We start from the raw sequence: 23,230 nt of genomic DNA on the forward strand, positions 1-23,230 counted from the left end.
ACTATCCAATCTCCTGGTTTCCCACCTCCGGAAAGGAAACTCACTCACCCTTCACAACCTTTCCAGCAAACCTCAACCTCCTCTCATTGCACACAAACCCAGTCTCTCCCATCTACTCAATCTCCCACTTCCAGCTCCACTCCCTCCAAAACCTCAAAATTCCAATCAACACAATCTGGAACCACAACACCCCAATTCAGTAGTTAACCTCTCCTCCAAACCTCTCTCCCAATCCGAAACCTCTGTCCTATCCAAAGGCCTCACCTTCAGCCCCACTCCCAGATTTAACCAAACAGCCCTTGTCAAAGATTTACTGTCCTACACCCGTACTCTCTGCTGGAAATATCACTTTGCCACGAAGAAAAATGATCCTAATCCTACTCCTAATGATCCAACTCCCCAAGATACTATCCAAATTGAACCATGCCTGGAACAATTCCGTCCTCCGTCACAGCGGGACCCACCTCCTCTTCCTCAAAATCACCCTCTCCTAACCTTCCAGGAATTTCTGACTTCCAGCCTTGCCTCTCAATCCTTCTTAAAAAACCTTAATCCTACTCCCAACATCACCACTGCTGAAGCCCAAGCTATGCGTGATCTGAAGGCTGACCAATCCATCGTCATTCTTCCGGCGGACAAGGGTTCCACAAATGTGGTACTTGATCGTCGGGAGTATGTGGCTGAGGGACTGCGTCAGCTTTCAGACAACACCACTTACAAAGTTTGCCATGGTAATCCCATTCCTGATGTCCAGGCGGAGCTTCAAGGAATCCTCAGAACCTTAGGCCCCCTACAAAACCTTTCACCAGACTCCATAAACCTCCTGACCCCACCAACACCCCGCACCCCTACCTTCTACCTTCTTCCCAAAATTCACAAACCCAATCATCCCGGCCGTCCCATTGCAGCTGGTTACCAAGCCCCCACAGAACGCATCTCTGCCTACGTAGATCAACACCTTCAACCCATTACATGCAGTCTCCCATCCTTCATCAAAGACACCAACCACTTTCTCGAACGCCTGGAATCCCTACCCAGTCTGTTACCCCAGGAAACCATCCTTGTAACCATTGATGCCACTTCCTTATACACAAATATTCCACATGTCCAGGGCCTCGCTGCGATGGAGCACTTCCTTTCACGCCGATCACCTGCTGCCCTACCTAAAACCTCTTTCCTCATTACCTTAGCCAGCTTCATCCTGACCCACAACTTCTTCACTTTTGAAGGCGAGACATACCAACAATTAAAGGGAACAGCCATGGGTACCAGGATGGCCCCCTCGTACGCCAACCTATTCATGGGTCGCTTAGAGGAAGCCTTCTTGGTTACCCAGGCCTGCCAACCCAAAGTTTGGTACAGATTTATTGATGACATTTTCATGATCTGGACTCACAGTGAAGAAGAACTCCAGAATTTCCTCTCCAACCTCAACTCCTTTGGTTCCATCGGATTCACCTGGTCCTACTCTAAATCCCATGCCACTTTCCTTGACGTTGACGTTGACCTCCACCTGTCCAATGGCCAGCTTCACACGTCCGTCCACATCAAACCCACCAACAAGAAACAGTACCTCCATTATGACAGCTGCCACCCATTCCACATCAAACGGTCCCTTCCCTACAGCCTAGGTCTTCGTGGCAAACGAATCTGCTCCAGTCCGGAATCCTTGAACCATTACACCAACAACCTGAAAACAGCTTTTGCATCCCGTAACTACCCTCCCGACCTGGTACAGAAGCAAATAACCAGAGCCACTTCCTCATGTCCTCAAACCCGGAACCCTCCACAGAAGAACCCCAAAAGTGCCCCACTTGTGACAGGATACTTTCCGGGACTGGATCAGATTCTGAATGTGGCTCTCCAGCAGGGATACGACTTCCTCAAATCCTGCCCTGAAATGAGATCCATCCTTCATGAAATCCTCCCCACTCCACCAAGAGTGTCTTTCCGCCGTCCACCCAACCTTCGTAACCTCTTAGTTCATCCCTATGAAATCCCCGAACCACCTTCCCTACCCTCTGGCTCCTACCCCTGTAACCGCCCCCGGTGTAAAACCTGTCCCATGCACCCTCCCACCACCACCTATTCCAGTCCTGTAACCCGGAAGGTGTACACCATCAAAGGCAGAGCCACGTGTGAAAGCACCCACGTGATTTACCAACTGACCTGCCTACACTGTGAAGCGTTCTATGTGGGAATGACCAGCAACAAACTGTCCATTCGCATGAATGGACACAGGCAGACAGTGTTTGTTGGTAATGAGGATCACCCTGTGGCTAAACATGCCTTGGTGCACGGCCAGCACATCTTGGCACAGTGTTACACCGTCCGGGTTATCTGGATACTTCCCACTAACACCAACCTGTCACAACTCCGGAGATGGGAACTTGCCCTTCAGCATATCCTCTCTTCTCGCTATCCGCCAGGCCTCAATCTCCGCTAATTCCCAATTTCAATCTGCCGCCGCTCATACCTCACCTGTCTTTCAACATCATCTTTGCCTCTGTACTTCCGTCCCGACTGACATCTCTGCTCAAACTCTTTGCCTTTACAAATGTCTGCTTGTGTCTTGTATGTGTGGATGGATATGTGTGTGTGTGCGAGTGTATACCTGTCCTTTTTTCCCCCTAAGGTAAGTGTTTCCGCTCCCGGGATTGGAATGACTCCTTACCCTCTCCCTTAAAACCCATATCCTTTTGTCTTTCCTTCTCCTTCCCTCTTTCCTGACGAGGCAACCGTTGGTTGCAAAAGCTAGATTTTGTGTGTATGTTTGTGTTTGTTTGTGTGTCTATCGACCTGCCAGCGCTTTTGTTTGGTAAGTCTCATCATCTTTCTTTTTAAATATATTTTTCCCACGTGGAATGTTTCCCTCTATTATATTCATATCATTAATTTGAACCCAACAATCACGTTTGTTATTGTTATTGTTATTGTCACTGTTACATTTCGTAGTCTTTTCTGTCATCTTATTTCCTCCTTCTGTTTTTGCCAGCAGTTTTACTTTCTATTCACCTTCTCCTTTTTTTACCGTAATCCAGTATACAATTTTATCCTGCCGATATATACTCAATAATACGTAATAATACGTAACCCACTTCCAAACCATAACCAAAATTTTTTTTTTTCCGCTTTCAACACTACGCTGCTATAAAATCCACCGTTTCCAGTTCACAAACAGTTCCTTTCAGCTATTAAACAACCTTTTCGGCTAGTTTTAATATATTTTGCTTTATTTCCAGTTCCGTTTTTCTCACATCATCGATCATTTTTAGCCGCTTCCCACAGGTTTTAACGTCATTATTTCTTCATCAGACAATTGTTAGCTTCATTTCCATAATCTGCCACCACCAAACCACCCTTTTAATACATCCTCACGTAGTTTTTTCGAAATTTTCCCGTATTTCTCCACCCTTTAACGTGTTTTGGCGGCACTAACCTTTATGCACATCATTATCTACCTACACAAGTTCACCACAGGATCAACATAGCCCAGCTCTAACCAACCCTTTTTCGCCTTTTTTCACACCAGATCTCCATTTGCTTTCTAGTTTTACCTTTATCTCTCCCCATATATTTTTATATTTATTTTCATTTTCATTTCAGCCTCGTGTTCCACTTTCCACCTTCTAGTACCATGTCACCCTCACAACACCTCCACAATGACCCCATTAAGTTTTATTTACATTCCCTCCGCAAACATGCCTTCGCCCTAGCCAGATTACACTCCCATATTTTATTTTCTCAGGCTTGTCTGACATTTGGCATCACCCCCAAAGGCCTCACACTTAAAGTTCCCATCTCTGGCTGCAACCCTTCTTTCCATCAGTCCCTATACCAGTTCCAAACCGAACAATCCATTGCCCTCACCCACCTAATCCTTCACCTACACATCCACTCAGCCAATCAACACACCCATCAACTCCTGTCCCTAATAAAAGTCCTCAATCTTTCCTCTCCCACATCCACACCGGTTGTTCAGAGCATCCTCCTACAGGCCAACCGCAAATTAGAAAAGCATGCCACCCTCCACCTTAAAAAACTATCCAATCTCCTGGTTTCCCACCTCCGGAAAGGAAACTCACTCACCCTTCACAACCTTTCCAGCAAACCTCAACCTCCTCTCATTGCACACAAACCCAGTCTCTCCCATCTACTCAATCTCCCACTTCCAGCTCCACTCCCTCCAAAACCTCAAAATTCCAATCAACACAATCTGGAACCACAACACCCCAATTCAGTAGTTAACCTCTCCTCCAAACCTCTCTCCCAATCCGAAACCTCTGTCCTATCCAAAGGCCTCACCTTCAGCCCCACTCCCAGATTTAACCAAACAGCCCTTGTCAAAGATTTACTGTCCTACACCCGTACTCTCTGCTGGAAATATCACTTTGCCACGAAGAAAAATGATCCTAATCCTACTCCTAATGATCCAACTCCCCAAGATACTATCCAAATTGAACCATGCCTGGAACAGTTCCGTCCTCCGTCACAGCGGGACCCACCTCCTCTTCCTCAAAATCACCCTCTCCTAACCTTCCAGGAATTTCTGACTTCCAGCCTTGCCTCTCAATCCTTCTTAAAAAACCTTAATCCTACTCCCAACATCACCACTGCTGAAGCCCAAGCTATGCGTGATCTGAAGGCTGACCAATCCATCGTCATTCTTCCGGCGGACAAGGGTTCCACGGCTGTGGTACTTGATCGTCGGAGTATGTGGCTGAGGGACTGCGTCAGCTTTCAGACAACACCACTTACAAAGTTTGCCATGGTAATCCCATTCCTGATGTCCAGGCGGAGCTTCAAGGAATCCTCAGAACCTTAGGCCCCCTACAAAACCTTTCACCTGACTCCATCAACCTCCTGACCCCACCAACACCCCGCACCCCTACCTTCTACCTTCTTCCCAAAATTCACAAACCCAATCATCCCGGCCGTCCCATTGTAGCTGGTTACCAAGCCCCCACAGAATGCATCTCTGCCTACGTAGATCAACACCTTCAACCCACTACATGCAGTCTCCCATCCTTCATCAAAGACACCAACCACTTTCTCGAACGCCTGGAATCCCTACCCAGTCTGTTACCCCCGGAAACCATCCTTGTAACCATTGATGCCACTTCCTTATACACAAATATTCCACATGTCCAGGGCCTCGCTGCGATGGAGCACTTCCTTTCACGCCGATCACCTGCCGCCCTACCTAAAACCTCTTTCCTCATTACCTTAGCCAGCTTCATCCTGACCCACAACTTCTTCACTTTTGAAGGCCAGACATACCAACAATTAAAGGGAACAGCCATGGGTACCAGGATGGCCCCCTCGTACGCCAACCTATTCATGGGTCGCTTAGAGGAAGCCTTCTTGGTTACCCAGGCCTGCCAACCCAAAGTTTGGTACAGATTTATTGATGACATTTTCATGATCTGGACTCACAGTGAAGAAGAACTCCAGAATTTCCTCTCCAACCTCAACTCCTTTGGTTCCATCGGATTCACCTGGTCCTACTCTAAATCCCATGCCACTTTCCTTGACGTTGACGTTGACCTCCACCTGTCCAATGGCCAGCTTCACACGTCCGTCCACATCAAACCCACCAACAAGCAACAGTACCTCCATTATGACAGCTGCCACCCATTCCACATCAAACGGTCCCTTCCCTACAGCCTAGGTCTTCGTGGCAAACGAATCTGCTCCAGTCCGGAATCCTTGAACCATTACACCAACAACCTGAAAACAGCTTTTGCATCCCGTAACTACCCTCCCGACCTGGTACAGAAGCAAATAACCAGAGCCACTTCCTCATGTCCTCAAACCCGGAACCCTCCACAGAAGAACCCCAAAAGTGCCCCACTTGTGACAGGATACTTTCTGGGACTGGATCAGATTCTGAATGTGGCTCTCCAGCAGGGATACGACTTCCTCAAATCCTGCCCTGAAATGAGATCCATCCTTCATGAAATCCTCCCCACTCCACCAAGAGTGTCTTTCCGCCGTCCACCCAACCTTCGTAACCTCTTAGTTCATCCCTATGAAATCCCCAAACCACCTTCCCTACCCTCTGGCTCCTACCCCTGTAACCGTCCCCGGTGTAAAACCTGTCCCATGCACCCTCCCACCACCACCTATTCCAGTCCTGTAACCCGGAAGGTGTACACGATCAAAGGCAGAGCCACGTGTGAAAGCACCCACGTGATTTACCAACTGACCTGCCTACACTGTGAAGCGTTCTATGTGGGAATGACCAGCAACAAACTGTCCATTCACATGAATGGACACAGGCAGACAGTGTTTGTTGGTAATGAGGATCACCCTGTGGCTAAACATGCCTTGGTGCACGGCCAGCACATCTTGGCACAGTGTTACACCGTCCGGGTTATCTGGATACTTCCCACTAACACCAACCTGTCAGAACTCCGGAGATGGGAACTTGCCCTTCAGCATATCCTCTCTTCTCGCTATCCGCCAGGCCTCAATCTCCGCTAATTCCTAATTTCAATCTGCCGCCACTCATACCTCACTTGTCTTTCAACATCATCTTTGCCTCTGTACTTCCGTCCCGACTGACATCTCTGCTCAAACTCTTTGCCTTTACAAATGTCTGCTTGTGTCTTGTATGTGTGGATGGATATGTGTGTGTGTGCGAGTGTATACCTGTCCTTTTTCCCCCCTAAGGTAAGTGTTTCCGCTCCCGGGATTGGAATGACTCCTTACCCTCTCCCTTAAAACCCATATCCTTTTGTCTTTCCTTCTCCTTCCCTCTTTCCTGACGAGGCAACCGTTGGTTGCGAAAGCTAGATTTTGTGTGTATGTTTGTGTTTGTTTGTGTGTCTATCGACCTGCCAGCGCTTTTGTTTATATATCTTTCTGCTTGTTTTAATTATCCTTTGTACTTCGTTAATCATTGTTGGCACAACCGTGTCATGGTCACTGATACCAGTTTCAATGTGGACATCCTCAAAGAGGTCAGATCTATTTGTTCCCATTAGATACAATATATATCCATCGTGATTGTTATCCTATCTATCTATCTTAGGTAGTTTTCAGAGAAGGCATTTAGGGAAGTTCCACCTGATGTTTTATCATGCTCACCACCCACAAAACTCTAATTTTCCCAATTAATTTTTGGATGATTAAAATCTCCACCAATGATTACAGTACGACTGGGGAACTTGCATACAAATGACCTGAGGTTTTCTCTAAAGTTTTCTGTTACATCAGGAGATGAGTCTGGTGGCCAATACAAGGATCCAGTTATCATTTTATGCCTGCCCCTGATACTGAGTCTTGCCCAAACAATATCACATGTAGCTTCAATTTCTTTCTCAGTGGATTTGACTTTCTTGTCTACCACTAAAAACAAATCACCTCCATTTCCCAGGCGTCAAACCAGGGCATGCACTGGTATATGCATGCTGCCATCCCTAAGAAATTACTGAAGATCACTGCCAAGGGTTACCCCGAGTTGGTGGATTTGGAATTCGTGAAAGAAGAGCTGGCATGGCTTGACTTCAGGTGCACAACATGATGCATATCAAGTCCCATGGTACACACAAAATGACACCTTCTCTGTTGGTTATCACCACCAATATCCCAGTGAACATGTGGCTCTACCAGCTGAAATAGGTGGCCAACACTAAGGTCACCATGGAGAATCTTAAACAAAAGAAGGGCATGGTGCAGTGCTTCTGAAGGGACATGTGGCTCACCACTGTTATTGTCCCGAGGTATGCTTGAAGTGTGCAGGTGGCCATGCCAGCCGCAGCTGTCTATTCCCGAGGATGCACGTGCCCAAGTGTGCAAAGTTTGATGGCCCACATGTACTGACTTACCACAGCTTTGAAGTTATTAAGGCCACAGTAGCTCACCAACATGGACAGCTGTCCAAGAGGACTACCGACTGATCCGTCTGCTGTCTGAGCCCAGATGCGTAGGTGGCAAGGAGTCTGGCAAACGAGAGAGTGATGCCAGCAGCTGACACTGCCACAGCCACTCCCACTGAAGAGGGCATCAGAGAATGGCATGCCCATGATGGCAAATGTGTCAAGAGGGCACACTAAAAGGATCGCATGTTGATTCTCCTAGGAGAAAAATGTGCAGAGAAGAAGATGACAACATGATGGATGTCAGCAGGAGTGGGAACAAACCAGCCACTGCATGAAACCCAGCTGCATCCAGTCACAACACAGCAGCTGCTGTGCATGCAGGAGAGCTGTCTGCAGCCATCTCCACACTCCCTGCAGTACTCATAATGCTGTTGCACCTGGCCAAGATGCCTCAGAGTTTAGCAGAGGCAGTGCTGAGTGCCATGTCAGTGGCTGCCAAGCAGTTGCCAGAGTAACATGCTCCCAACTCAGTCGAGGAGCTGCAAATTCAGGCCTGTTATGGGCCACCAAAGCTGTCTGCACTGCAGACAGCAAAGAAGCACAAAAAATGCTGAGAAGGACCACATGCTGACATCAACAATAAGAGAAGCAGTACATTCTGTAGGTTTAGCTTGCTAGGGCTCGGCCTACCCAGCTGTCGAGGGGAGCCCCTGGCGAGGTCCCATCCATCTGTCTGTCTCCTCGGCCTCTTCTGTGACCTGTATTACTGTTGTCCAGTTGATGTGTTCAGTGCTACGAACAACCTGTACTTCATTTTATCTTACGTGTTGCTCTATTAAGTACTGTGTCCCATAAATTGTGTTTGTTCTTGCCATAGCAATTTTACAGCTGATAACAGCAAAACTAAAAGTGATTCATTATAATACAAAAATGTAGTACATTTGTACCCAAAATTGATTGCAAAAGAATAATGTTACAGTGTTTAACTTACATATTAATTTCTCTTCCTCAAAAGTCTTTGGACTGGTCCATAGTCCGTTGTATAAAATTTAGTAGTTGCTTCACCTGCTGGGGACAGTAAGCAATCAGAGAAACAAGAAGTAATTTTTCTGGTGACATGTTGCAAATCTAGTTTTTTTTCCTTTCTTGTTATTTAATTTCTATATTTTTTTTTTCATAACTCTTGTTAAGATGGTTTGATATCTGAAAACATTTCATAGTCTTATTTGAGGGTGGAGAATAGGCACACATATTTGCATCTAATATTTACATAACGTTCTGGCTAAACCATGTGAATTTATATTGATAATAAATATGGTGTACACAATAAAAATAATACAAGTTAATATAGTACTAAATTTGATTAAAACGTCTGTTGATGAAGATGTTGGAGAATCTTAGTCAATGCAATATGAAATATGTACAAAACAGTTACGTGAAGCATAAAATCATCTTCAGATTCCACATATTTTAATTGTGAAATACTCATCCACAAGGAATAGAAGTATAACACATTAAAGATAAGAATAATTTTAGGACTACTGTGAATGCACAATGGATCATTTTGTGAAATTTCATTAGATTCACTTGATTGCTGACAAATGGAACAGGTGAATTTGTTAGTAAACATACAATGAATTTGGAAACACAGTTCCCTACTTTTTCCCTATAATTCATTGTTCATAAACTTCAGAATTTTTGATACAGCAAGATGAGGCACGAAATGTCATTAAATAAATTTTCACAGACAAATTTATGTATGAATAATGTAATTTTATCCACAAGTTTTGTTTTGTCCTACATAAAAAGGATTAGTTTTAAATGTGGGAAAAAATGTGAAAATTGGTGTTCTAATAAACTCAGAAATTAATTTCAAGGATTGTGCTATGAGGATACAGTTCCCCATATTTACACAGAAATATGTGATTCAGGAAGGGATTACCAGGCAGCTTTCAAGAAAACCATTGTTGGAGTAATTGTAAAGACATCATGTAGCAACAGGACTTACAGAATTGATGATTTTACAAGGACCCCAACAAACAAGGTTTTAAAGAAAATTGAGTAAAATATGATGAACAAAAAGTATTTCAAGCAAAAATTAGGGCAAAATGCAACTGGAGTTCTTTCATAAAACGATTCAGCAAATGCATATGTTAAATATATAATTTTACGTTATTTATCAAAAGAAGAATTGATTCAGGACTGCAATTTTAGTAGAAGACACTCATATTAATTTCTTAAAAACTATGGATGGGCTAGTTGAAGAATCGAGTGATTCAAGAAAAGAAGGATGATAACACCCAGCTGGGGTAAGCAATAATAAAATGAGAGGACACACCAAAATGCACACAAGGTGCTCTGCTAAATCCTGAGGAATTAAATCACTACTTTTTAAAGTCAGTTACAGAAATAGGAAACAGTATTAATGCAACAAGCTCATCAGCAATGGACCTGACTGGAGCCCCACTGCCAGGTGGCCAGGTATTTAAATTGGATACAATGACATCTGCTGATATTATAAAAGCTGTTTTCAAATTTTTGAATTCTAAAATTTTGGACTGCTGTTGGTTGTCAAATTACATTATTAAAAAGACAGTACACGCAGTCTCTGCACCATTAGCTTTATTCAGAGCATTTCCAGAAACACTCAAGGTATCAAAAGTTATCCCACTTTTTTAAAAAGGAGGACAACTACCTTCCCCAAAGCTACAGAGCAGTCTCAATTGTGCCAATATTTTCAAAGCTATTTGAGGCACTGCTATAAACACAAATAAGCAGCTACTTGGAAGACCAAAACTTCCTGTGTAACAATGAGTTTAGTTTTCACAAGGGGAGAAACGCAACAGAAGTCATTTTGGAAGCTGTGGATCAAACTTTAACAGCTCTTGAAGACAAAAATTTGGCATCACTGCTATTATGTGACCTAAGCAAAGCATTCAGTTGCATTCCTGTTGACGTACTAATAAGAAAGCTGGAGTTTTATGGGGTGCGCGGGAGCATGTTAGCTATAATGCATTCTTATTAAAGAACGGAAAACAGTTTGTCCCAGTCAGAAACATAAATTTCTTCTTAATAGAAAAGAGCATAGGTTTTCCACAAAGGTCTGTTCTTGGTCCCTTCTTCTTCATTGCAGCAATCATTGATTTGCATTAATAATGTAGCTCATTCTGTCATATGTCATGCAGATGATACAACACTACTTATCACACATGGAAGAATCTCATATCTGATTAGGGTAACAAAAGAAACTCTTGATACAGCCTTGGACTGGTTTGCAGCTAATAAATTCCTGAGCAGTCCTGATAAAACCCAACAACTCATAATGGGAATGTCTAAAGAAATAGAAAACATATCAGTAAACCATTTAGGTATTTACACCAATTCCACACTTCGCTATGAGGAATGAAAAAATTATTGGGGTGTTATACCTCATTTTGAAGCTAAGGGATTTAGTGTGCTTGCATTACCTTAGGGTGACATACTTTGGACTGTTCCAGTCCTATACATCATATAGTCTGATTGTATGGGGACACTCTCCTCACATCAAGAATATTTTAAAAATACAAAAAAGGCCTAGGCTACATATAATGTGTAAAACAGGATACATGGAGACTCAGAACACTCACAATTATAAATTTATACTTTTATGTGGCTGTTCTCTATGTTAAAAATAATATTTCAGATTTTGCTGCTAGGGAAGGAACTCATGAACACAACACCAGAGCTAAGGCCAATATAAATATACCAATGTACAGGTTTTCAAGAACTGGAAATTCTCACAAAGAGAACCCACTCAAAATTTTCAACAAATTGCAATCTATGTTTGGTCTATGAATCTATTTTTTTTTTATTTTATTATTTTTTTTAATTACATGGTACAGCTTGCTATCAGATCACCCATTTTATGATATTAAAGAATTCTTTGAGATGCCTGAGGATGATATTAGCATTTAACAAATTTTCACATACTCTACTGTATCATTCCAAGGTGTGCTTATATTTTGTATAATTATTCTTCTATGTTTTGTATAATTGTGTCCTGTATACTCTATCCAATTATTATTGCACAGTGTTTGTACACTACAACATCACAGTATAAGTTATGGACACTAGCTCTTAGAAATATTCCTGTAGCATATTATTTTATTGTGGTGTTTAACATGTATACTACAGGTAACTGACATTAGTTTGATGTTATACACCCTTATGTATACTACAACCTGTATTAAACTACAATGATGAAGCCTATTTCATTGTAAAATGATCAACAGTGAATAAAAATTCTCCATTTTTGAATATGCACCAGGTAGTGCAATCACAATAGAATAGTGATCCCCCTACTTAACTGCATCCAGGGGTGAATTACAGTTCCATTTTCTGAATTTTTACTCATTGACAAATGGAGAAAATCTTATATTTAGAACATAAAAAAAATTATTTTTCCTTTTGGCCAGTGTGGGAAATGTAAATTATATGTGTTGCAATTTAAATGATATAAACAAATATTATATAGTGCTAATTGTAATGGAACATATTAAAGGCTTTACTGTACCGAAGTATGCGATACCCTCCAAATTCAACCAGTTTAACGAGTATTTATGATTATAGAAAAGTTATTGTGTATGTTAACAATGATTGCATAACATGTCCCCATAAACAGTCAACCCATTAAATTATACTGAATAACTGACCCACACAAAAGTTAATATCACTTGATCACTGATACAGCAAATGTCATCATGTAAAAACACTAAGTCCATCTTAAATAATTAATATGAAGTACGAAAAATAGTGGCCAACTTAGGTATTTTGGATCTCCTTAAATAAAAATCACCCAGTGAAACCTATTTGTTCACTAGGAGCGTTTTTACTCAGTATTCATGCAACCAATCCTATTTTAGACGAAAACCAATGTAATTCTTAATAATTCATGTTATTTACTTATTTATGCAAATTAGAGAAGTCAATTGACAAACTTCTAAAAACCGGCCTTTTTGTAACAAAGAATTATTCTGTCAAGTCAACAAATCTGTCTGTCATTTTAATAACATGTTAAATTATGTCACTCGATGCAAATTAATAACTTTTCTGCACAAATTACATGTGACTTATAAACTATATCTCTTTTTAGTAGTTCTTTGACAATGTTATAAATACAAGCAGCAAGAAGGGTCGGGGCGCAGTCGGAATGTCACTTTGCTAAAGTGTGTTTGTGTGTTATTGTTTGACGTGGATAAACAATGCAAAGAACATGTAAAGGAAGTACTATATGGTCTTTGGTGGACAGTGGAATTAAGATGGCCACCAGAGTAATAAATATTTGAAGTTTACATATTTGTTGGTTTCGCTCGTTCTTTATCATCAAAAGCATATAAAAAACACGGGACCTCATGTTTTTAAACCTAGACAACCAGATTTAGAGCCAGCATCAGCATCGAGACACAGCAGCGATCCAGCAAGTAGCAGCGATTACCACAACACAATGCATTTTAATGGCGCCAACCGAACATCAAGTGCTAACAAGCTCCGTAAATGGGAGTGAAATAGTGCGATTATAGCAATTAGCAATATCTACGACTAGGCGACCATTACATAATGCAAATTGTTTGAGGCACCATGTGATATGTGGTAGTTCTACACAGTAAAAGTAAAATTTTTATAACATCATTGCCTGATCATTTGGCTTTTTTCTATAACATTGGTGTAATCTTGACAACACATCAATGAATATGGAAGCATAGTTACAGTCAACTGGGTTACAAAATAATTTCTGAAAATGTAATGAATATTCACCCAAAAGATTATTAAACTTTTTGAATTGCAGTTTAACAGTACCACAGTTTTCATGAATAATCAACCTAAAAAGTTACAGTGTATTCAGATAATAGGAAGTACAAATATTTTGCAAATATCAGGCCAAAAGATGTAGTAATATGTTGTTACATTTAGCCAATTGGATAAGAAAATTTTGAAAAATTTCTTAAACTTCACAAAAATTGTAGTTTTGAAAAATTTCTTAAACTTCACAAAAAATGTAGTTTTCATGTATCATATCTATGAAGTTTTAATTTAGTGATACTTTTTTTTGAGTCATCAGTCTTCTGACTTGTCTGATGTGGCCCACCACAAATTCCTCTACTGTGGCAACCTCTTCATCTCAGAGTAGCACTTCCTATTTCTTCAATTATTTGCTGAATGTATTCCTCTCTGTCTTTCTCTACAATTTCTGCCCTCTGCATCTCCCTTGAATATCATGGAAGTCATTCCATGTTGTCTTAACAGTTGCCCTATTATCCTGTTCCTTCTCCTTGTTAGTGTTTTCCACATATTCCTTTCCCCTCCGATTCTGCATGGAACATCCTCATTCCTTACCTTATCAGTCCACCTAATTTTGAACATTCGTCTGTAACACCACATCTCAAACGCTTTGATTCTCTTCTGGTCTCGTTTTCACAAAGTCCATGTTTCACTTCCATACAATGCTATACTCCAAACGTACGTTCTCAGAAATTTCTCTCTAGTTTGCTTTTGATGTTCTTCTTGCTCCTCCCATCACTGGTTATTTTGTTGCCTATGTAGCAGAATTCCTTTATTTCATCTACTTCATGACCATCAATCCTGGTGTTAAGTTTCTCACTGTTCTCGTTTCTGCTACTTCTCATTACTTTCATCTTTGTTCGACGAACTCTCAGTCCGTATTCTGTAGTCATTAGACAACTTATTCCATTCAGCACATCATGTAATTCTTCTTCACTTTCACTCAGAATAGCAATGTCATCGGTGAATTTCACCTAGAATTTTGATTCCACTCCTGAGGTGTTCTTTTATTTCCATCATTGCTGCTTTGATGTACAGATCGAACAGTAGGGCTGAAAGATTACATCCTTGTCTTACATCCTTTTTAATTTGAGTATTTTGTTCTTGGTCATCCCTGTTGTCTCTTGCACATAATGTATATTACCCATCTCTCCCTATTGTTTGCCCCTATTTTTCTCAGAATTGTGAACATCTTGCACCATTTTACATTGTCGAACACTTTTTCCAAGTTGACAAATCCTATGAACGCTTCTTGATTTTTCTTTAGTCTTGCTTCCATTATCAACTGCAAAGTCAGAATTGTCTCCCTTTCCTAAAGGCAAACTGATCATCATCTAACACATCTCCAATATTCTTTTCCAGTCTTGTGTCTATTATTCTAGTCAGCAACTTGGATGCATGAGCTATTAAGCTGATTGTGTGATAATTCTCATATGTGTCAACTCTTGCAGTCTTCGGAATTGTGTGGATGATATTTTTACGAGTAATATGGTATGTTTCCAGACTCATACATTCTACACACCAATGTGAATAGTCATTTTGTTACCACTTCCCCCAATGATTTTAGAAATTTTGATGGAATGTTATCTATCCCTTCTGCCTTATTTGATATTAAGTCTTCCAAGGCTCTCTTAACTTATGATTCTAATACTGGATCCCTTATCTCTTCTAAATTGACTCCTGTTGCTAATGTGATTAGACAAATCTTCCCCTTCATAGAGGCCTTCAATGTACTCTTTTCACTCATAACGTTACAACACTTGCTTGTAATTTCACCAAAGGTTGTTTTGACTTTCCTATATTCAATCTTTCCAACAGTCATTTCTTTTTTGATATCTTCATATTTTTTGTACATCCATTTCATATTAGCTTCCCTGCACCTCCTATTTATTTCATTCCTCAGCAACATGTATTTCTGTATCCCTGAATTTCCCTGAACATTTTTGTTCTTCCTTCTTTTATCGAGCAACTGAAGTATTTCTTCCATTGCCCATGGTTTCTTCACAATTACATTTATGGCGCGTGTTATACTTATAACACAGAAAACACCATTTACTTTCACTATGTAATATTTTTATTGGCACAAGATAAATCAAAACACTAAGAAATAGTTTTCGACAATCACAGTAACAGTCATAACGAAAGTCTCACAGCAACTAGTCAACAACCAAAGTCTACATAGGCTGAAATGTCATTTTGTGAAGTACCAGGAGCCACATTGAAGCACTGTAATAGCTTAATGTCTTTCTGGTCAGATGGCACAGAATTGTTTTGAATTTCAAATAAAAAAAGAAAAGTGCCCACAAGTTGTATTTTTATAGAGTCCACATCATAGTCACTCAAGTTCACTTGAAACACTAGTTCATTACTGCTGGCACTCGGAGGCATGAAGTATAGAAGAGGGGGGCCTTGACTTGCAGAGACTGTTTGATTAGCCTGTGGAGAAGGGAGAGGACAGGCCTCTGAAGTTTCCTGCAAAACAAATTCATTATCGTCTATGTCAGTGTCATTAAGGATCCATGCTGGTTTCAAGTGGTCAATGGACACAACCGATGGTTTGTTCTTAAAGAGGATCGTATAAGTATTTTCTGAGCGTGACAGGACCTGCTGTGGGCCAGTGTAGGGTGGAGCAAGGAGTGGACGCATGGCGTCTTCTCCAAGCCTCACATAGTTACAAGAACTGAGGTGTGGGTGAATGAAAACCGGAGGGGTAGCATGCGATAGAGGTTGCAGAAAACGTAACTTGGTGATATGCTGTCGAACCTGACGTACCAACTCGGGAAGTTGATCCTCGGGAAGTATAGGAGGATCATCAAGAAAATCCGCCGGAAGTATGAGGTTTTCTCCGTATACCATCTCAGCAACTGACGCTTTAAGGTCTTCTTTGAAAACCGTCCTCAAACCTAAAAGGACCCAGGGGATTGCCTCAGTCCAAGAGGAAGAATGACACATGAGAGCAACCTTCAGGGCACGGTGCCATCGTTCTATTAGGCCGTTAGATTGTGGGTGATAGACTGTAGTTCTGAATTTGTTGATACCACACAGTTGACAGAGGCGATTAAACAGATTAGATTCATACTGTCTCCCCTGGTCTGTGGTAAGTGAAGTAGGGCAACCAAAATGAGAAAGCCAATGGTGGACAAAAGCGTTAGCTACAGTGTCGGCCGTAATGCCCGCGATGGGGTAGCCTCAGCCCAACGTGTGGTACGATCTATCAGGGTCAGTAAGTAACGGAAGTTGTTAGATATCGGTAACGGACCGACGACGTCCAAATGGACATGACGGAATCTACCTGAGGGGACAGTAAATTTGCCTAATGGGGGCTTAGTATGTTTGTGTATTTTGGTTCTCTGGCAAGGTATGCATGCTCTCGCCCACTGATTACAATCTCTTTTTACATTAGGCCAAACGTATCTCTCTGTAATGAGGTGTGTAGTGGCTCGAATGCTCGGGTGAGCGAGATTGTGGATTGTGTTAAAAACATCTTTCCTAAGAGCTTTAGGGACTATAGGATGAGGATGACCTGTTTTAATGTCACAATACAAAGAGCAATCATCATTAGGGAAGGGAAGTAGAGCAATTTGTAAGGAAGTATCAGAGTCAGAGAGAAGGTGCTGTATCTCTGGGTCGGATAGCTGGAGCTCGTGTAAGTGGTGAGGATCAATAGCTGTCTTCAGGGAGGACAGGCGTGACAGGTAGTCTGCTGCAACGTTGTCATTACCCCAGACATATTGAAAGTCTGAAACATATTGTAATACCAAATCCATATGGCGAAACCTTCTGGGTAATACATCTAATGCTGGTTTATGGAGAGCCTCGACAAGGGGCTTGTGATCTGTGTAAATTGTCACAAGTCGGGCTTCAATATCTGTGCGAAAGTACTTTACGGCCTCATAAATGGCGTGAAGTTCACGGTCAATTGCGGACCACTTTCTTTGCGTTTCGATGAGCTTTTTTGAAAAGAAATGCAGGGGTGTAGTACCTGTTGGTAGGGTCTGTTGCAAAACTGCGCCAATGGCATTATCGCTAGTGTCTGTGGTTATTGTCAGGGAGGTGTCAGGGTGAGGGTGAGACAGGGTAATAGTGTTCACCAAGGCGTACTTAAGCGAGTCGAAGGCTCGCTGCATGGTCTGATCCCAGTTGTTGGTGGCGTTGTGCGTAGGAAACCGTGGAAAGGCAGTGTAGAGGCGCCATTAGTGTCATGTTGTAGTCCGAAAGGAGCGGAAGGTGAGCGATGTGGTGATGTCGATGTAAACAGCCACATTGTCGAATCGGACGTATGTTGCACGTCAGAGGTCACCAGTATGGTGCGTGTTATACTTATAACACAGAAAACACCATTTACGTTCACTATGTAATATTTTTATTGGCACAAGATAAATCAAAACACTAAGAAATAGTTTTCGACAATCACGCTAACAGTCATAACGAAAGTCTCACACCAACTAGTCAACAACCAAAGTAAGTAAAACGAAGTAAAAAAAAGCAAAGATATTAATATTTGCTGGCAGTTCTGCCACACATTCTTTGTGCCTATATTTTTCCTTCCGTAAAGTACTTTCCTTCCTTGAGAGATGTCCATGCCTCTTCAATTTTAATGCCTACTGCAATATTCCATATTGCTGCATCTCTAGCCTTAGAGAATTTCAAGAGTATCTCATCATTCCTTAGTACTTCCGTACCTCACATATGCGCATATTGATTCTTCCTGACTAAGCTCTTAAACTTCAGCCTTCATCACTGCTGTATTATGACCTGGGTCTATATCTGTTCCTGGGTATGCCTTACAATCCAATATCTAATTTCAGAATCTCTGTCTGACCATGATGTAATCTAACTGAAATCTTCCCATATTACCCAGCAGTGATATTACATAGTCCAAATAATGTTTTAGATTTTGGATAAACCAGTCTATGTGTATTTGGGTGAGGATTCTCTAGAATTTCAAAAGGAGCAATATAAATGTCAATAAATAAAGAAATCTCCACATTTTTGAACCATTATTGAAATAAAGGCACACTCTGTTACATATGCTGCATTTTGGTACTAATTTGAAGTTCTTTATTCTTTGTCAGGTTTCTGAAACTTGGATACTTATCGCATCTGCATTTTTTTTATTTTTGTTATTTTCTTACCACTACTTCCTTCTTAAAAACACGTATACAGTATCTTCCTGTGTCATGTAAACATTTTTCTTCCCATTTTTTTCTTTTGGCTCTAATATTTGGACATATTAATTCCTAACTTAATTGTTTCTCTCTTATCATAGGTTGGACAATAAACAAACCACTAAAAATTCCCCATTTCTTACTCAGTCCATTTTTTTTATTTTCTCCCACAAGTTTGAATACAAGTTTTAATTTATTTTTGCTACTGTGTCTCAGGTTTTGATTCTCATTTTCTACTCCCCTCATGACTTGTGTCTGACAAACACCATCAGGCAATAGCTTCTTTTCTAATACAGTTCCCCAAGTAATCATATTTTCCATTTTCTCACCCTTCTCATCTTATCGCCATCATCATGACATAAATTCAAACATACTTGCCCTATTTCAATGTAAGTACCAATATTAACTTCAACATTCTCACAATTACTTCCCATAATGCTCTCTTCACTATTTTCTATTTCAACATTATTTTCAACTTGTTCCCCTCTATACATCAGGTTATCAGCAGTCTGCAAATTACTGTTGTCTACCACTGCATCACACCCTTCTTCATTAAACAATTTTCCCGGTTGTGAATCTACATGATCTTTCTCTCTCCCTTCAGTCCCTGCTGCACCACTTTCAGTCCAACAATGAAAATTTTCAATAATCTCCTCCCTAAAATATGGGCTTTAATTTTCTTTACTTCTATCTCTTTCATTTTTTATTAAGTTTACGGAAACATCAGGATCCACTTCACTAGTTCTAACTTCAGACATAGTTCAAATACAAAATAAATTACTGTTTATTATATGCTTTTCACTCATATTCTTTTTCATGTCATTCCACCAGTTTTGGTATAAAGTTTTACTAATTTTTGCTAACTGATTCCAAAATAATTCTCTATTCACATTATTCCGAAATTGATTCCACAAACCAGTCTGATCTGCTGGAGGTTGCGGCCAAGTGCATGTGAGGTGTGCTTGCTTGTGTGGAAGATTATGTGTGTTTCCTTTTCTGAAGAAGGCTTTGGCTGAAAGCTAAATGTGTAACTTTCTTTTCATTGTGCCTGTCTCAACTCAACATGTCATCTGTATGTCGAGAATCAATCTATCTTTTTCTTATATTGTTGATCTATGAAAATGATTTTGGTAAAAGTTATTCTAGAGATACTTCTTACATTACACTTGTCCACTCTCTTCTGGATTATTGCTGTGTGTTGTGAATCTGCATCAGATAGGATTGACGAAGAACTCAAAAAAGTTCAGAGAAGAGCAGCTCATTTTGTATCATGAAATAGAGGTGAGAGTGCCCCAGATATCATAACAAATGGAAATCATTGAAACATAGGCATTTTCATTGTGGCAGGACCTTCTTATGAAATTTCAGTCACCATCTTTCTCCTCAGAGTGTGAAAATATTTTTTGGTGTCCACCTACATACTGAGAACAGATCATCACAATAAATTTAGGCAAATCATAGCTCTCAGAAAGAGTTAACTGTTCATTTCTACTGCATGCTGTTCAAGAGTGGAAGGGTAGAGATGTAGCTTGAAAGTGGTTTGATGAACCTTTTACCAGGTACTTAATTGTGAATTGCAGAGAAATCATGGGGATGTGGAAGTAGATTTTAATTGATAGGATGCCTGTCACACCTCACTGCCTCAAATTCAGATTTCTGCATTTGTAACTGCCCAACAGAGCTCATTCTCAGCCAAGGTCTTTGTCAAAATGAGTGCCCTGCTATTTTCTAATGTCAAACTATGATAATGCACAACTCATTCAAGCCATTACATAAATTAGATCAAATTTGATAAAGGCAAGTATTACCATATGACAGTGCAATCAACCATATGTGGAACACCATGAACAAATCAAACAGCACACACAAAGAAGATAAATTCTGTAAGCCCACTGTAATTATAAGTAGGTACTAATTAATGTATGAATTCTGTTATGGGAGAGTAATGCAAGCCTTAATTTGCATGTGAGTAAAGAATACCGTAGACAGATATGCATATCCCAAGTTTAATACAGTGTTTTGTAGTGATTTGACTTATTTGTTTTGTAACATTGTAGGTTGCCAGACAGGCATATGTATCTCACCATCAATATATCTGTTGGTAATGTTTCTTTTCCTACCTATGTGCATACAAAGTGGGCTTCCACAATACATCTTCTATATGTATGCTTTTTGACTCACTTACTCTATTCAGTAGTTGGTTGATTACATAGTTGTATGAATGTCTGAAGATGGAATATATAAGTCTGAAATCTATAACATATTGTCTATATAAACAGCAAAAATAAAGACAGGTAATTTGAACACATAAAACATTGCTACTATTATGAATTATTGGATTTTGAAAGTACATATTTTTTTAAAAGTGGAACATTGTTTTGTTTTCAGGTACCTGTGCCTGATTATGTGGGACGTAAGGACATCCTTGGCTTATACTTGGGCCGTATACTCAGCAGGGATGTTGATGTTGAAATGTTAGCACGGGGTACTACTGGTTTCACAGGAGCAGACCTCAAAAGTATGGTGAACCAAGCAGCAATTAGAGCTGCTATTGATGGTGACGATTTTGTTTCTATGAAGCACCTTGAAGATGAAAGGGACAAAGTTCTTATGGGTAAGCAGGTACAATATTTACTCCCCCAATTACTCCCAGTATCATCTTCCCTCTCCCCTTTGGTGCACAAGAAAATGTGAAAAATTGTAAATTTATATTAATTGTCCATGAGTATGGGCAGATTTTTGGTGTAAATCAGAAATAATAAGTGACCCAGAAAAGAAACCTGACGGACTCCAGTATGAGAAATCCCTAGTCTTATTCAGCTGAGGCTTCAATTTTGCAGTCCACTGCTTCCAAACATACTTCCTGCTTCCTACTGTTGAAATAGAATTTTAGCAAATTGTCTAATGAGCCAGTAATATCATATGATCAAGACATAAGGGTGTCAAGACTACAAAGGAAATCCATTGTTAAACGTAGAGGAGAGAGAGTGGATAGGTGAAAAGAGTACACTGATGGCCTGTATGAGGGGAAGGAACTGACTGTTCACAAGATATAAGAACAAATTAATGTCTGTTGGGTAGACTTAACAGGACCCAATATTTGAGTCTTCAGTGTTACAGAGGTTTAGAAGAAGTAAACAAGACAGGAAGGATAGATAACATTCTAGTGAATAAATCATTTTGAAAAGTAGCACCCAAATAATTATAAAAGTTAGATTGTGGAATCAGCAAAGACTGGAGACATGTCACATGACTTTCAAGAGACCCACACAATCCCAAAGATATCAAATGCAGATAAATGTGAGCTCTGTCATAGGGTCAGCTTAATAGATCATGAGTTCAAGCTGATGACAAGAATAATACATAGACTAATGGAAAAGAAAATTGAGGATTTGTTAAATGACAATCAGTGTAACTTTAGGACAGTTAATACAACTAGGAAGGCAGTTATGATGTTGTGCTTGATAATTTAGACATGAATTATGAAAAATCAACATTCTTTCAAAGGAGTTATTGATTAAAAATGTGTTAGACAATATAAAACTGTGCAGGATGCAGGCATAATCTATAGGGAACAATGAGTAATATACAAGAATGATAGACCAAGAGAGAAGTGATCTGATTAAAATGGGTGCAAGGCAGGGACATAGTAGTCTTTCTCCCCTATTGTTCAGCCTGTTTGTTGATGAAACAATGACAGAAATAAAATAAAGTTTTAGGAATGTGATTAAGATTTAGGATAAAAAGATGCCAGTGATAAGATTAACTGATGACATTGTTATTTTCAGGAATCATTAGAAAGATTTATATGACATGCTGCACAAAATTAATTTTACTGAGCCCAGAAGATGTATCAAAAGTCAACCAAAGAATGACAAAAGTAATGAGGAGTAACAAAAATGAGATTAGTGGTGAACTCAACATCAAATTGAGTTTGCATGGTAGATAGAAAGACAGACTGAGGAATTCTGCTACCTAGGAAATAAATAAATACGTGATGGTCCAGTCCTATTCATATGTTACATGAATGATTTCAAAAATTCTCTAGACAGTAAGCAATTGGTCACTATGTATGCTGATATACATCTGGTGTCTGTTGTGCAGACAGTGAGACCGGCCTAGTCGAAGAAATTCGTAGCTTTATTGAAAAGGCAAGAGCACACTTCAAAAAAGACAATTTGAAAGTAAACATGGAAAAACAAATATCATTCATTTTAAACCCAGTGGTATAAACAGGCACAACATTGAGACTAAGGAAACTCTGTCAAATAGCTGTTCAGATTGTAAATTCTTGGGACTATACATAGACAACAGACTCTCATGGAAGCAGCAAGTTGACCATGTCTGCAAAAAAATAACAACCAGTCTATATGTACTAAGAAGATTATCACCATATCTCAATTCGGAAACTCTAAGGAC

The 23,230-nt window shown here is 40.3% G+C and overlaps 1 protein-coding gene across 1 annotated transcript in view; it reads left to right on the top strand.

Annotated features, from left to right (window-relative positions):
* Positions 1–23,230, top strand: part of LOC126092557 (ATP-dependent zinc metalloprotease YME1L-like) — a 220,348-nt gene that overhangs the window by 108,839 nt on the left and 88,279 nt on the right. The window contains exon 8 of the mRNA XM_049908222.1: positions 21,200–21,425. Coding sequence (XP_049764179.1) covers positions 21,200–21,425 — 226 coding nt within the window. The remainder of the gene's footprint in view (positions 1–21,199; positions 21,426–23,230) is intronic.

This window comes from Schistocerca cancellata, chromosome 1 (assembly GCF_023864275.1).
Source record: "Schistocerca cancellata isolate TAMUIC-IGC-003103 chromosome 1, iqSchCanc2.1, whole genome shotgun sequence".
Classification (NCBI taxonomy): domain Eukaryota; kingdom Metazoa; phylum Arthropoda; class Insecta; order Orthoptera; family Acrididae; genus Schistocerca; species Schistocerca cancellata.